We start from the raw sequence: 17,265 nt of genomic DNA on the forward strand, positions 1-17,265 counted from the left end.
AATGTGCTGAGAGTTAATAGCAGTCTGGAGTAGAATGCATCTATTTATTTTTCTATGGTCCAGAGCAGAGTCTTGTTGTTGATACATATGCTTCAGGTTTTCAGAATTGCGTGCATAGTTCAATTTTGTGTGTGTGTGTGTGTGTGTGTGTGTGTGTGTACAATGGAGAAAAACTGCTATACAGGATTTTTTCCCCAGGAGATGTCACGCCAGAGACGCAGTTCATATAATAATACACTACTACTAATACTGCAAATATATAAATATTGCAATACTTTCATCAGTGGGTCATATGGGCTCAATCTCCATCGTGTTACCTCCTTTAGTGATAAATAGTGACTATGCACTTACTCCACTGCATGTCAGTGGGAAATATTGTTTAGTAATTAATAAGTAGCAATAAGAAACAATAAGTAGTTAAATTGAGCCCCACCTTGACAAGCAGCAACATTAGCCTATATAATTTTGTAATGCAGTATTTTACTAGAAAAGGACCCGAGTACTTCCTCCATCTGCTGTTATAACCTTCTTTTATTATGAGAAATCAAAACATCTTGCAATCAAGGAGTTGCAATCATCAACTCAAGCAAAGTTTAAGAAAAGGTAGTTAATTTATTTATCAATTATTATGGACATTGATTTCATTATGAAATAAAATTTGGATTAAATGATTTTAGTAAAACCATGTCATCTGCTTACATTCATTTACTCACTCACTTTTTTACATGCTTTTTTTTCAAGAATCCAATCACAAATATTAAGGCTAAAAATGATAAAATAAACAAACCAATGCATAATACAACCAATCTTCACAGATTTGTTCAGCAATGCTTCAAAATTATTTGAAAATATGTTTAAGCTATCCACATGAAGCTGGGCCAGTGAGGCCAGTGAGTCTGGACTTTGTTGGGATCAACAGAGTCTAAGGAGAGTATGGGGGCGATGGGGTGCGGTGATGTCAGGGACAACCGTGCAGCCAGGAGCCCCATCCGAACACAGCTGTCTGTGTCTCGCCGCTGGAGAATCCCAGCCATTAAAGCACCTGCCAGACTGTAGACAGAGCGGAGATGAGTGTCTTTTTGTTTGAATGTTGTTGAGTCACAAATATTTTATAAGTAAGAGAAAGTGTGACAGCGACAGGAAGAGAAAGAGGTCAATGAAAAGGAAAAGTGGACGAAACTGAATAGGAAGTTTTGAATTTAAATAACTATAAGGAAGAGAAAGTAGGTCAAGTAAAATTTTAGCACCTATCTCCTGCTCCAGACACATTCACTGTCTCCTCTGCTGTCACAGTCAGTGCTGGGTAGTGGACAGCACAAAGCTGCCTCCTCTGCAAACACCGATGCAGAAAACATCTTCACTTTCACTGCTATAATCTTCATCATCATTATCAGTTTAAATATAAGTTGCCCCTACCCTCTTCTGTTTTCTTGGCTGCAGGTTGACCGAGCCTGCATCATGCTCTCCGCACACCAGCACTCCATTAGCCCCCAGAGTCACCACCAGGCAGTGGAGATGCTCCAGTAGGGGGCGTGAGAGAGCCACAGCAACACTCAGCACCTCCTCCAGAGAGCACGGCAGCACTGCCACCCCACAAGTCAAAACCACATCCTCAATGAAGGTCACACTATTTTCATTTTTCACAAAAACTCTAACTGGGGAATTGAGAATATGTGTTTGAGAGCACAATGGGGTAAAAAACAGTTGAACCACAAAATGCTCATTAAGGAATACAGTTTACCTTCAGGTGTTGGGATACCCAGTGTTTGGTTCATGGTGCACAACTCTGCCAGGTTTGGAGATGAATAGGACAGAGACTTCCAGGCATCTGACAGGAAAGGCTTACAAGCCTTTTCTGAATCCGTTGGCTCATACCAAACTGTGACACACATTGATTGTATTGTATCAAAATCAATGAAACCTTCTGACCACAATGGTTCATAGTGACTATCTCCCCATGCTTACCATTTATGTTGTGTTTTTTTGCAATAGAGCAAACATAGTCGATGGTGGAGACGGGAATGTTTCCGTCGAGACACACAAGAGTGGCTGATGAAAGCTGCTTCTCAAACTGTGACACCTACAAAAAGATATTCAAAGATAGAATGAAGAAATTAAGTAAGGACTTATATTTCTCTAGCACCTTTCAAAACAAGTGGTGCAACAAGAATGTCCGGGAATGGTCAAATATAGAAACAGCAAATGTACACATTTGAGAAGGTGCAACTGGAAAATATTTGGCATTGTTACTTGAAAAAATACTTTTTGTTGGAGCTGAAACACTAAAAGGTGATCCCCATTTGTCTTGAGCCTGAAACGTGATCATTGGGGACGAATGATAAAGGCATTACGTCATTATGTGACATATGAGTATGCACGCACATTATTTGCGATGGCTGCATGGCAGCTCTTGTCTTTTGAATTTGGTCCAGTAGGCCTACATGCATGTGTCATTTTATGTCCATTCCAGCTGGGGGAATGGTGGATGTCACCACTAATGTGAGAGTTAGTTGTAATGTACATTTAATAGCTACAGCAGAATCAATACCAACCATAAATAGTATCAAGATTTGGGTTTGATGTGAGAAAAACTTTCAGGACTATATCTTTAAATAGTGAATTTGGTTCTGAAAATGGTATTGGAACACAAATCCTGGGCTTTAAAAATTAATAACTTTGCCAGTAATTCTTACATATTGCTCTGTGATCTGCTGATGAATGTCCATGTCTCCCAATCCAAGACTCAGTTCTCCACTCTCAGTGATAACAGCACAGTAAGTTGCTGTGCTTTGCTCTTCTAGCCTGGCCACACCACTTGTGTTCTTACAGAAATAAGAAAAAAAAGTCAAGAATGTCACACATTTACATATTTGAGTAAAAGAGATTATAACCTTGTTTATGTAAGAAACAACTGTTGATGTTCACATGTTAGAAAAATTGTGACTATCTTGTCTGAGCATGGTGTGATGCTGAGGAATGAACATGCACTCTCTGACCAGATAAGGGAGACGCCATCGACTCTGACCAGATAACAACTGACGACATCAACTCTGTATTATGATTGTATAAATAAGCCGATGTAGAGGGATTCCCGTTAGACATTTTCTGTACTATGAGTAGTGCTGTAAATTGCTCCTTGTTGTTCGCAAGTAAAAATGAACTTTGATATAACTTCAGTGGTTTCTGTCTATTCTTTGATAAGTTAATTATCCTAACAACATACCATATGTTTACAATAGTTCAACACTGCTTCGCTGTGTGAATCAGCTCCAGTAGCTGAGATGAACAGGAGGCTAATGCCTAATCGACTCAGAGAGTCTGAGATGAAAGCACAGAAGAAGTGAGTGTGAGACAATCAGATTTGAAGTACTGATAACAACGTGTGCATGTACATAATCAGATAAAAACACACCAGCAATGTTCCGTCCTACACCACCAAATGACTGACAGACACTTCCTGGGTTGGTCTGTCCAAACTGAAAGAGACAAGTTTTTTCTCAGAAGTAATCTACATAATATGACCTTACATGGCCTGCAGTAGTGTGGATAAATTATACTTACATGAAGTGTTTTCGTCTTCCCTTTAGCAATAAAATCAACATTTATTCCTCCGATGACAACCTGTAAAAGAACAGCCTTGTTGGTACTGTATTGTGCCAATCTTTGACTAAACAAGGCAATCAGAAGTGTTTATACTCACAATATCTGAGTGTTTTCCATGATGATAAGTCTTTTCTTTTAACTTTCTTTCAGTCATTTGTTTTGACAGTGCACAGGCTATCTGACTGCCAACTTTAGCATTGTTATGAATGAGAGCAATGTCTGAGAACATAACAGGCTAAGGAGATTTTAGTTGTAATATACTGCACTGTAACATTGTCTGGCCTATGAGAAAACAACTTTATCAATCTTCTCTGTGCCTTTTCCTTTCCAAAGAATTTGATATGATCTCTGCTTGAGATCTCAATGATTCAGATTTTCAGAAGGATACTGGCTTGAAGGGACTTTCCTTCAGTCAGCTCATTGACCTTTTGAAGAATGAACGGTGTCACGTCTCTTCCTGTTATACCTTTAGCACTGAGTAAATAAAAAAAGAGAACAGAAAGTGATAATTTTTCCAGCTGAGATAAACAGTCCATTTGATTCGCTTTGTCATGACAATAAAAGAGATCCAGACAAAAACAAAAATCCTATGATGTTATTGAACTAGCATTTCAAGTAAGGACAACAGATTACAAGCCACAGAGTCTTTCTGTACCTTGCCTCTGTTACTGCGGCCTGTATGGCTTCCTCTATCTGCTGACCGGTTGCTGCATGCTCCTCTGCGATGGGGACCGCTAACAGTACACCACTTTGGAGACCCAGTGACAGAGTGCTTGCTAAATGATGCAAAAACATTCACATTCATAACAGGTTTGAGTAGAAAACAAGTGTTGGTAGATATTGAATCTTGACCTCTGTGTGTTAAAGGTCAAGAATATAAAATGCTGATATACCAATGAGTTTTGCAGCTTCCTCAGGATTGCAGACTTGGTATGGAGACGTGAATCCACTTTGTGGAGAGAAGAAGGCTGGGAAATTCTTTGACGCTCCATAAGTGGCTACACAGACACCCTGTGTCTCCTAATAAAAGATACAATAACAGAAATAGATAAAAAATAAATAACAGTCCCCAGTGAGTGCCCTTTAAACACAGCTACGCCCAACATCTGTCTGCTTTATTTATTTTAATTCATTCATTTTGCACTCACAGCATTTATTTATCCACTTTCTTCTCTCTTTCCTTCTATTTATTATATTGATTGTTTAATATTTTTTAATTTCTATTTAAGGAAATTTACATCATTCACACACACACACAAACATGAATAAACACAGAATGAAAGGACTTTCTGCACAATGTCCACCCCACCTTGCACCTCTGTCTAAGTCTTTGTGATGTAAAGCGTGTCTTATTGTATGCATCTTCTAACACCCCCTATCTACTGTATGTTAAATTACATTTTAACTAAAGTCACAACAAGCGAACATGATACATAAAAGATTGCTAATACACATTTGGCTGACTAAAGTACACACTCAAATGATTTTTTTTTTTACAGTGACAACATTATCTCAATATTCTTACAAGGAACTCCAGGGTCCGACCGATGTCCAGAATAGACTTAACACCAGCAGAGACCACTGCAATGGGAGTCCTGCCGAGCTCTGTCAGATCTGCACTGATGTCCAGACCTGGAGGAATGATGATGACATAAGTAAGTCTTCACAGCTTGACACTAACTTATTCTTCTTACTGTAACATACGAAGAAGACAAACTTACTGTCCCAACAGTTTTGGTTTCCTTGGTGACACATTGAGGTCTTCCTCAGAGTGAACTATCCTGTCACCAGGATGTCGCTGAGTCCTATTTGTGACTCCATATGCACCCTCATCTCTGTTTACTGTCTTTGTAATCAAATTCAGATTGACATAAAATATATATATTTCACCTGATGACACGATTGTTCAGTCTCCATGTGAAAGGAAGCCAAAACCATTCAGTCAGTGAGTCTGTTTTCATGTTATAAGTTAGTGTGAGTATGTGTAAAGTATTTATTAGTCTACTTACTGTTCTCTCCGTCCCTGTGAACTCCTCCGATACCCCCTGTGACAAACACAGGGATGCCAGCTCGGTGTGCTGCTATCATAGTGGCTGACACTGTTGTTCCCCCAGAGAGCCCCTGAGAAAAGAACATAACAAAACACCACCATAAGTGACAGACTCAGGTAATCAAAGTGGATGCCACCGGGTCGGCATTCATGTTCAGATTATTTTGAGATGAGAATGTGCCTTGGTGATTGGTGCATACATCCAAATACACAAATATGTCTCACTTTGCTGATGACGTAGGGCAGATCACGACGGGACACCTTCAGGGAGCTCTTGCAACGGGCGAGGTGCTCGAGCACCTCTGAGGACAGACCAACATGGACTTCACCCTCGATCACTCCGACCGTGGCTGGGGTGGCTCCTTCAGCTCTCACTATTGCCTCCACCTCCTTTGCTGTGCTGCATTAAAACATTAATGACATTCATTATCAAGGATTAAAGCAACTTTTAGCTGCTGGGATCAGAGTTTACTGACACTTAAAATAGGGTAGTACCTCAGGTTGTGTGGATAGGGCATGCCATGTGTGATAATAGTACTCTCAAGTGCAACCACTGGTTTGTTTTCTGCCAGCGCCTGAGATACAGATGGATGAACTCTGAAGAGGCTGTCTAAGAGAAGAAGTGCCATTTACATTAATCATCCTTATTATTATCAATCTGTTATGAACTGTGCATAGCCTACATTATACTTTTGGATGCATTTACCATTCTTGCACAATCTGCTCTGATAAGTTGTGATCCCTCTTCTCAGCATGAGTGCAGAGGCTCTCTTTAGCATCCACATTCTGTTCAGAGTTTGAGGGAAACCCTGAAAACATGAAGTTTTTAAATCAAAACGAGAACAATGGTGTCAGCTGATGTTTTTCTCCCAATAAACGTGCCGTTCAAGTTTCTTTGACTGTTGCAGACTGATGTACCAAAGGCTACGGTCTCCCCTACAGGGTTCCCCCTCCTCCTCGAGCAAGCACTGGTAGTTATTTGCATTGATATTAGGACTTGGGATGTCATTTTCTTCAGTATTTTTATGTTTAAGGCGAGACACTACAGGTGAATAGGGTAACATTTTTAACTAGCAGATATCACCATGAAACTCTCCCAGTTGATTACTTACATTAATATGAGAAAAAAATGTATTACAGGTTTTCTGTAATTTAATGTTTAAATATGCAAATTAGGCATTATCTAATTAAATATGCGCTAATTTGCATATAATTAAAAAAAAAAAAACGAAATCTGAGTATTGGATAAAGCCAAGTTCAAAATTCTTTTTTCATTGTGTTCACATATTAGATGGGGAAAAAATTACAGAGGGATTTATGGATATCTACTTTTGTTATCCTGTAAATCAGAATATACTGTCAATAGCCTTAAAAAAATCGATTTTCGCCATGTTTTTTGGAATAAAATGTTATATAAGTCAGGCTAGGAATAATATATTTACAAATCCCTCTGTAAATGTCTTCATAATATAACTAGGTACAGGACTGGAAAGTTTGGTGTATAAAGATGCTACTGAAGTGGAGATTTCAGACTTGGAGTATGAGAGAAAAGTCATTTTGAGAAAACGGGCTTTAAAGATTTTTATAGCAAAATTCCACTAATTTCTATTGAAAGCCATGAATTACAGACACATATCCCTTTAGGTCCAAGTAAGATCCATGTATCACACTGTTTAACATCCAAAACTCATTATTGCTTCATCCATCACTGATCATAACATCCAAAACAACACATCAACATGGCCTTCAACTGAAGACCATTACATCACAAACTTTAAACTGACATAACACAACCATTACACAGCCTAGTTCCCCCAAATTAGTTTACAGTCTACATATCCATGCCAGCACCATATGTAGGGCCCTCCTCCATCTCCTGCTGGTGTCTTTTCACTTTTTGGCTGTGCTTACACTTTTACGGCTTTTGAGATCCTAACCATGTCGTCATCCTTCATTGCATTGACAGGCTGTGCTCTGAAGCCACAATTTCTCCATCACAGACAGCATGGCAGAGGCACCCTCACTGAATGTAGAAATAGCCATACTGGCTGCACCCTGGTTTTCACCACAAAGACTGTTTTTGGACATCGGGCCCATATAGGCATGCGTTGAGGCATGCGTTGGCATTCTGAGTGCCTCCATGCTGCATGTGCTTGACATCCGGTGATACACAGGGATGAGCTTCTTATCAATCATTCAAAAGACCAATATTTAGAACATTGGAGAAAGCAAACAACGTAGACTAAATTGTTATTCGACAGAGTATCTTCACACTGTCAGAGATACGAAGAAGAAACGGATCCTGACTAAATACAGGCTCAGTGACCACCAACTGGGTCAGACAGGTCAGAGAGAGAGACAGGCTCAATGACCACCAACTGGGTCAGACAGAGATACACTTCCTCCTCCACTGGGAAAAACTATCTTCACTAAGAGATTTACACCTTGGAAAAATAGCCAAAAAAATAAAACTTCCCAAAGTTAACACCAGAAGAGAAGCTGGTAGGGACAGCAGCTCCAGTTACAGCTAAACATGGATCTGCCTGCCACAGCCTGAGGGACTCACAACCACGATCCCAAAATTACAGATTTGTTTAGTATTGTATAGTAATTATAGTAGAATAGTATATATGTGACACCTACATATTTAATATATGAAATGTAGGCTATGAATTTCTGTAGACTGCTTACAGAGAGAGAGAGAGACAGAGACAGAGAGAGAGAGACACAGAGAGAGAGAGAGACAGAGAGAGAGAGAGAGACAGTCTGATTACCTCCACTGTCTGAACACTCCTGTTTTCTGAACGACAGTTTAAACATCAACGTACTATGTGAAGGCATTTCATCATCTGCTGTCTCAGTTTGTAATCCCCCGTGTCTTCTTGCTAATAACACCTGTTGTTGTTTTCTCTGAGGTGATTTGGGAACAGCCTGAGAAATTGGCATCAGCCAATGAGATTGCGCATTTAGAGTTAAATCCCCCCTTTTACTTTCACGATTGGTTGCTGATAAAAAGGAAATGACCATATTTGGATCCGAAAGCATTGTACAGGAGAGAGGTAGTTTTCCAACGGTATATGTGATGACAGGGTGCAGACGCGATGATTTAGAACGCCAACTTTTGTTGAATGTAGGAGAAATTTACAGACGCAAACAGACAAAGTGTAGTAAAATAAAGACCTAAATGTGTATTTTTGACTTTTTTTCAACACAATTCTGAAAGCATACATGTTATTGAAGACAAATAGCCCAAAATCTCAAAATTGAGTTTTTGCCTGCCGTGTCTCGCCTTAAACAACAGTTTAGGAGACTGTGTTAGTCTAAAAAGATTAAGAGTGAGACTGGGCATCAAGAGAATGAAAATGTACACCACATCCACATTAAATTACAAAACATCACCATATGTCTGGTGGATTGATTTTATTGCTAAATTTACTTCCTTTAGACTATTTGATGTAAACCATACGGTGTGTCTAACTTAAATTATGTGTAGACTAATCTCTTCAGAAAAAGAACTGTTGAAGTAACCCACAATGTCAAACCAATGAACATTACCTCACCTTCTTTAACGACAAAACAAATAGGCTCCCCAGTTGCATCACACCCTGCAGTGTGTTCTCTGTCACTCCAAGTCCAACTCAACCATTGTGAGGATTTTCTTTGCTCCAGTTAGTTGGGACTGATTGGGACAAGTTGCCACCCCCATCCCCCCTCTTTGGGGCCACTCTCAGAAACCGAAAAAAACAAATTCCAGAGCTGGGGTCAGTATCGTTATCTTTTTTTCCTACCATACCACATTTATGCCAAGCGGCAACTTCCTTGCCTGAAAAGTGAAGCCAATGTGGAAGTGCCTTAAACCTGGATTCTATCTTATTTCCAGCAGTGGCCAACGCCACATGGCTTCAAAACAGCAGTCTAAAAACCAATGGGTGACGTCACCGATGCTGTGTCCATTCTTTATACATAGTTTATGATTTCTGCACTAAAGATTGTTGGCTGAAATGTACTACATTGTCAGTAACTTATCTGAGACAAAAAAAAAACTTTTGTCAATACTTTACAACTGATTTTGTTTATTGAAATTGAACACTGTATTTAATCTAATATCTCATCAATGACACAGAGGATCACAGACACGTCAACAAACAATTCAAATCACAATGAAAATATCTGAAAAGCTTCATCAGTCTAAAGGAGTTGACAACAAATATTCATTTCTGCTCACAAGCTCTATCTTTGCAGTAGGAGGGAGACCATCTACCTGTGGTACAATTGTTTAATCAAAAAACAAACGCCAATACTTTGCAATATTAATGTCCAAAGCACATTACATTCAATCAGCTCATTATCATACAAAACCGCGTCCCACAAACATGGTTTACTGCTTACCTTCTCCAGTGCAACAAAATGCTAGAAACTTTTCCCAGAAGGCTGAACTTTGACCCAAAGTCTGTTTACACAGACCAAAAGCACAGATCCCTGTGGTCTAAACTACTCTGCATTTGGCTGAGTGAAATCAAGAGATATTCAACACTAACACAATATGCAAAAATACTGCAGAACTGATATGAAGACAAGCAGATACATGGTAAAATAAATGAAATATTAAAAAAAATCACCATGATAAATTTGCACAAAACCTCCACATATTTTCTTTTTTTATTCACATCTGATAACTGGTTGGAGAAAAGTTACACAGATTCATCCAATTCTTCTACATTCATTGTCCACATATCTGTTGATTACTTGCTCCGATATGAGTTTAATATCCGTTTGTATCCACCGGTTATTTCTCTCAGCAGATTTCTGTTGCTCCTACGATTGTAGAACATGAATCACATCAAATTGAATAACTGATGGACTGCTTTTGAAAGTTTCATCAAAGTGTTGGGAGGATCTCCATTGATGTCTCAAAAATGCAATCTTATCAAGCTGGCTGCATGTTCTCTGTTATAAGAGGGTTGAACTCAACTGAGGTGCACATTTGAAACTCTTCAGCCATGTAAAGTCCTGTTTTGTCTGCATTGAAATCGCTTCTTTGTGTCTTTACATGACTTGGGTCGAGTCGGGTACAGAATATGTAATGAGGTTTGTGGTTTCTGCATCATAACACATTTCAGCTGAGGTCTTTGAGCTTTCCAGTAATTCATCTTGAAACCACTGTGGATTCTCCAGCTGGTGTGCATGAAAAGCCTCTATGGCATCCCGCAGGGCTCCACCTGAGGGACAATGATGGTACTCGTCCTCTGAAAGCCCTTCAATGTGATTTACTTTGCCGGGCTCGTGCTTCTCAGTGTCCAAGATTCTGAAAAAGAGCTCCTCAAACTGTTTCATCAGCTTGTATCTTACTGTAATGTTGAAAGGTGAAGGAACATCTTCTTCAGAAGAAACATCACCAAAGTAAGCCACTATGTACTTTTCAAATGACGCAGATCGGATAAAACGGGGAATCATGAGGAAAAGGGCTGGACTGAGCAGGTCACCTACAGGTGAACGGGCGTCCTCTCTCAGAAAAACCTGTTTGTCACCACACATGGCTCTCCATTTGGCTTGCACTCCTCGTGAGCAGAGAATAAGTATCTTATCTGAAGAGCTTTCTATTTGTTCTCTGTGCCAGTCCAACCACTGGATGCTTCCCAACACTCCTAGTCTTGTGGAGTCAAACAGATCCAGGACCACTTCAGTACCACATTTGGTCACCAGGAAGGCACACAGCTTCAGGACAATGGTTTTGTATAAAGGGTGATCGAGGGAGTAGATGACAAGGACTTTTTTTCTCTCTTGAACTTGAAAACCTTCTGGTTGTTGGTTGGCAGCAGATGGCGCTGTGTTCACAGGATCTATGAGAAGAGTGAAGTCTGTTGATTAATTATCAATTCAAGCTGCGTTTTCTATTCAATACTGTGCATTTACAAGAAGGCAAACCTTTCTGAGAGGCACTCCACAGTAAACAAGCAAGACAACCACCAATGACAAGCAGCCCCACAGTTGCTTTTATAATGAAAGTCCGTGGTGGATAATCTAAAAAACAAACAACAAATGCATATATTTAGCTAAATACCTCTACAAATACAAAAAAGAAATTCAAATAATATTACGCCAGTGATTCCCAACCTGGGAGCCAGGACCCCTTCCAGTGGGTCACAAGATAAATCTGAAGGGCTTGCGAAGGGATAGAAAAGAACAAATAAATAACCTTCTTTTAGTATTTTCTCTAATCTTTGCTTCTTTGTAAACTATGGGATTATTTTACCTCTTTGGGTCTCAAACATTTTTTCAAATAAGACAATCTGAGGTCAAAACTGAAAGGCTTCTGACACCTTCAACAAGGGACAGCAAGTGAATCCTGCTTTATTTTAAGGGGTCACAAGCCAAAAAGGATGGGAACCACTGATTTATGTTCTGTGCCATATGGCTGTTGAAAATACATTATACTATATTTATGTCATAAATCGTACTTACCTGGGCATAAATCGATTGTTTTATTTTCGTGCTTACAGTCATTCTTGCATCGAATAAAGAATGGCTGAATCTTAAAGACAAGCAGAGTAAGGTGAGCTGATGTTATATCTCTACACGTAAGATCACTTTATCAACTGTCAGGGATGGGATATTAAATATAAAAATTGAACTCACTATTAAAAATATTTCACATTGTGAGAGCTGCCACCAACCAAACTCAAATGTCACATTCAGTGATGATCTGTTTTCCTATGGAGGAAGGTATGACAATGATATGTGTGCACACTCTTCAATATTTAATCCTAAACAAGCTGTAAATCATACAATGGAAGTCCCACAACACATCTCTTGTCATCATTGATAATATAAGTGAGTTGTAGTTGTATTCAGTGTAATTACCTTCAAGACATTGGTTGAGTAATAGAAACCATGACTCCGGATGGAGACTTGGTATCTCTCAGAATATGGTGCTGCCTCAAAACCCACAACAATGGAAAACCTTTTATGTTCCTTATTAAGAGTCACAGCAGTGGTCATGTGAGGATCCCATAGACTTCCTGAAATAACAAAACATGCAGAGTACAATGCTTAGATGGTCCTGGAGCACTTACAGCGGTCCATTAAAACCTGTTAAACCAGATGTTAATAATGTAATATTTACCATTTTCCAGACATATTTGGGCCTTTTTGATTTCCTTGTCCCCGCACCCTGGCCATGACAGTAAATATTATGATTAGAGCATTTTAAAGATGGTTTTGTATTGGATTTACGAGAAGTATTGTGAAGATGTGTTACGAGAAGGGTGGTGGTGGCGCAGTGGATATGACACATGCCTTCGGTGTGAGAGATCTGGATTCGATTCCCACTGCGATACATCAACCAATGTGTCCCTGAGCCAGACCCTTAACCCCTAGTTGCTCCAGAGGTGTGCGACTGCTGATATATAGTAATTGTAAGTCGCTTTGCATAAAAGCGTCAGCTAAATGACATGTAATGTATCAAATCACTCAGTGAATTGTGGTAATCATTATGAACTAGGTCTGGGCGTTATGGCCAATATCTGATATAGGTCATTTCATATTTCAAAACAATTTTTTATATATATCTCTCATGATATACTGTAACATGTTTTCTGACAATTCAATAAATAAATAGTTTACATGAAAAAACTACATCATAAAGTCTATTGTATTGTATGTTGTGTATACACCATGTTAGCAAAACAGCAGCTCTATGGTTCGCTTAAGCAATGCTTTGTGCAAGGATCAGAACTTCAAAGTGCTGCCCGAATGATGTAAATATTGCCATAACAGTTTGGCCACTGGTTTTTCAACATTGCGATAGAAATGATGTAGAAAAAAAAAAAATACAATTGACTTTTTGATATCGTTATTTGGCCCAGCCCCACTCTGACAAGACACATGAAGAAGCTCTTCAGAGGCAACAACATTTTTTTTTCTACACTTGACAAAGTGTGATAAATGAAAAAGAAAAATTATAGTTTTGTTAAGCGCCATTGTCACAATATGTATTAAAAGGATTCCTTTTTGGGACGGTTTATTCACTGATGACGACTCCCTGTCCACTTATGTACAAGCAGTTTGTCAACACAATGGCACTTTGGTTCAAGAGAAGCTCACTGGAGCTTAACATCACCAAGACCAAGGAACTGTGTTGCCATAGGGGCCAACTGCTTGATACTCCTCATCCACTATCCACACCATTGAGACTGGAAGGGCAAGTAGTGGTACAGGTTGAAAGTTTCAAGTACCTTGGTACTTTGATTGACCACCGTCACACCTTCTCCCTGCATTTTGACACAATTTACAAAAAGTCCCAACAGTGCATGTGTCTCATCAGAAGGCTTAAAGGATTTGAAGTGAGACAGGACATTCTATCCAGAGTGTACCAGTCACTTATAGAGTCTGTCATTGCTTTCAACATCACATCTTGGTATGCTTCCTACCAAACAAATGCAAGAGAAAGCTGGATAGGATAGCCAGGCAAGCCGTTAAGATCATAGGTATTCCACAAAAACAGACATCTGATCTATATATACAAGCAGTGGAAAGAAAATCCAACTTCATCATGCAGGATGCCTCCCACCCCCTCCACCATAGCTTTGAGCTATTACCATCAGGAAGAAGGTTCAGAGTGCCTCTGGCTAAAAAGTCATTATACGACAAATCCTTCATTCACAATGCAATACATGTACAAAATGCATGCCACTGACACATCACACACACTCTGCCTTCAATCAAAAGAAAATGTTCTAACGTGGCAACATATTAGACGATAAAGCTTTTTGAATCTTGAATCTTACTACTTCCTGATACAAGAGCACAAATCTTTTTACATTGTTTATTTTAACCGTGATACCTGAGACATCTGTCAGAAGCCCACATTGTAGTTACACAACACAGAATCAATATTCCCTATAACCTTGTTTGTACAGCAAACTTGCATAATTGATAATACAGTTTTTTCCAACTGCTTACACACAAAATCTTTTCATGTCACACGCTTTTTGAAACCTCTCACTCAAAGTGAGAAACTACACACCAAACCTCCAAAACCATAAGATATTTCTCAGTCTTTCACTCAGTTTTCATTTGCATAAAACACTTTTTTCAAAACATTACACACAATTCTCTACCTAAGACACAAAAATCTAACAGGAAGTGACTTGCTTTTCTTTTCCAAACACAACCAATCAAAATTCTACACTTATTTACCAGGGCACACACACACACACACTCCTCACATGTGCAAACACATTATGCTTAACTGAACACTAACCAAACGCTGCTTTAGTATAGGCCTATACAGAGGTCAAAGGTCAAATTACCTGTTTTGAACAATGGGTGGCAGTGAGCAATGGGAGGAGGAGGGAGAGACAGGGGACGACAACAACGAGGAGGAGGAGGAGGAGGAGAGAAAAAAGGAGAGCCATCTCTGATGAGATCAGGGCCACACTTATTCATCATGTGATCAACCACGGATTGACCAATGAGAGAAGACCATCTTGAGTAGCTTATTAGTGGCCTCCATACTTCAAACCTTCAGAAATGAGAACAGGCATGCATCTATCTGCACAAAGTACATACAATACCTTTATGTAACATTACATTGTTGTTTACAGTGCACTTTTCAACCACTCTCAGCAGATTACTTTCACTCTAGAACATTGTAAATGTAGATATAGGTCTATGAAAGACAAAAGAGCTTTAGATTTAGAACAACAGTGTGTACATGGTATATCCAAAAATTTACTATTATGAAAAAAGTGTTTGTTGTTGTTGTTGTTTTGTAGTTGTGCCATTTGATGCAAATGCTTCATTTTGAGATGTGTTTATGGTATTTTGAATGCAGCGTTTCATTTTGAAGGATATGTGAGGCATTTTGTGTGTGCAGTTTTGGGAATTGTGTGTCGAGTTTTGAAAAAAGGAGACATAGTTTTGAAAACGTGTGTAAACAGTTGGAAAAAACTGTAAATGCCTCCCTGCTTTTTCATGCAGATTTCAGGGATCTGGAGGTAACTTACCTGGGATGGTGATTTGCTTTCTAAACCTGTAGTCCCCAAAATCAGGTTCTGGCAGATTTAAAAGTGACACCATATACGTATGCCCAGGCTCTACCACGACTCCATCCAAGGAAAATGTCCACTGATAAACAAACACATGTCTGTAACGTCTATACTGCTTGACCAGTTAAATCAATGGATAAATAAACAAGTGTGTCACAATCTTACCTTACTATAGTTTGGATTCTGCTGTCGGCTGAGTTTGTAAGAATACTGCACACACGTACTTTGATTTGTACTTTCATCCAGAATATTTATTTCTGATCCAGTAAGGGCTAGTACATTTGCTGTGAATAGAAGAGAATGTTTATTATGAATGCTATCTCTAATGTCTGAATTCACCTTTGATTAAAGACTGGTTAGTTTACAACTTGCATTTGATGCATTTTAAAATGTGAGCTACAATAAACAATACTATACTTTTAAAATACATAATTTTAGCATTACTTACCATCAGACTTTATTTTCCATGTCACATTCATAACAGAAACAGGCCCGTGTTTGTCCATCCAGACTCCCACATGCTCACCATCCCATTCTGGGCCGTTAGGAGCATGAAGTCTAGGTGCGACCATGCACTTGTCTGAGCAGTTATCTGAGATTTAGAGAATGGTATATATAATGTTGTGAATATATTCAACTTATGTGTAGTTATGTGTGGGGACATTTGAATTACATGAATGCCAAATTAAAAATGTATTTTCTTGCACAAATCATTTCATCATGCTTAGTTTAACACAAAATCTATATTTAAGTTTTGGAATTAAAATGGAAAGATTTTAACTATTTGCACAAACTATTGCCACCCTCAACATATTGGTTGATTTTTTATATATAAGTAGGCTGTTTGAACTTTATTCTACTGATTTGACAAATAAGATACTTACTAATTTTGCAGTTGTCAAGACCCTGGAAAAACACAAGATAAGTTTGACTTGATGAATCTGGGACTGCAAGTTTCCCTCAGTTACCTTTCATTGAATTTATTAATTATTAATGGATTGAATCCTCACCTGTTGGTTGCAGTCCGGACGCTTGTCCAGAATCCTAAGAGTAGACGACACTCTGAGTCCAGCAGGCAAACAAAAACAGAAAAAAGGAACGTGGATCATTCTGGTGTAGCTACACAACACAGGTGGAAAAGATTTAAAACCTATCAAGTAAATGAGAACAATAATCAACTCCATTTAGAAAGAAGGTTGGTTTGCTTGAACGAACACAGAGAAGGCACACTGTGATCTAAACTCAACCAATGTGAGTTGTTTCATGTTTATCAGACGCTGTCATCTAAATATGTAGAAAGGATGCTCTTATCAAATGGGGTTTGCAGTTTCCTTTCTCCTGCAGAACATTGCATGAGCTGAAAATATTGCTCTCTTACAGTTTTTTTCGTTTGCTAAACGACAGTGGGCACAACTGGAGACACGTGCAAAACTCAAACTACAGTCAGCACAGCAGCAGTTCATGTGGACCAATCTCTAGTTCGTTTTTCATTGCTTGAACACGGTTTTCAAAACTCTACACACTTATCCCATGACTTTAACCACAATGTGCACAACACTCTGG

At 39.0% G+C, this 17,265-nt stretch overlaps 2 protein-coding genes across 2 annotated transcripts; both read right to left on the reverse strand.

The window, feature by feature from the left end:
- Positions 1 to 519: 519 nt before the first annotated feature.
- LOC144521555 (uncharacterized) lies at positions 520 to 6,438 on the reverse strand. The gene is made up of 18 exons (XM_078256109.1): positions 6,360 to 6,438; positions 6,149 to 6,263; positions 5,879 to 6,053; positions 5,613 to 5,724; positions 5,129 to 5,235; positions 4,497 to 4,623; positions 4,259 to 4,379; positions 3,992 to 4,077; positions 3,701 to 3,822; positions 3,562 to 3,621; positions 3,413 to 3,476; positions 3,224 to 3,318; positions 2,694 to 2,822; positions 1,966 to 2,080; positions 1,742 to 1,879; positions 1,417 to 1,583; positions 1,248 to 1,330; positions 520 to 1,050 (listed from the first exon to the last, which is right to left on the reverse strand). Exons 1-18 carry the CDS (start codon positions 6,436 to 6,438, stop codon positions 855 to 857), a joined length of 2,091 nt encoding a protein of 696 aa, XP_078112235.1. The 3' UTR covers positions 520 to 854.
- Positions 6,439 to 9,706: 3,268 nt separating this feature from the next.
- Positions 9,707 to 16,968, reverse strand: LOC144522345 (interleukin-17 receptor A). Its single transcript, XM_078257347.1, is given in 13 exon segments — positions 9,707 to 10,744; positions 10,747 to 11,493; positions 11,579 to 11,674; positions 11,768 to 11,815; positions 12,116 to 12,185; positions 12,290 to 12,364; positions 12,515 to 12,672; positions 12,777 to 12,824; positions 15,661 to 15,781; positions 15,868 to 15,986; positions 16,151 to 16,294; positions 16,587 to 16,608; positions 16,713 to 16,968. Coding segments are annotated over 13 exon segments (1,986 nt in total). The 5' UTR covers positions 16,887 to 16,968; the 3' UTR covers positions 9,707 to 10,580.
- Between the last annotated feature and the right edge of the window lie 297 nt (positions 16,969 to 17,265).

Source organism: Sander vitreus, chromosome 8 (genome assembly GCF_031162955.1).
Source record: "Sander vitreus isolate 19-12246 chromosome 8, sanVit1, whole genome shotgun sequence".
In the NCBI taxonomy this organism is placed as follows: domain Eukaryota; kingdom Metazoa; phylum Chordata; class Actinopteri; order Perciformes; family Percidae; genus Sander; species Sander vitreus.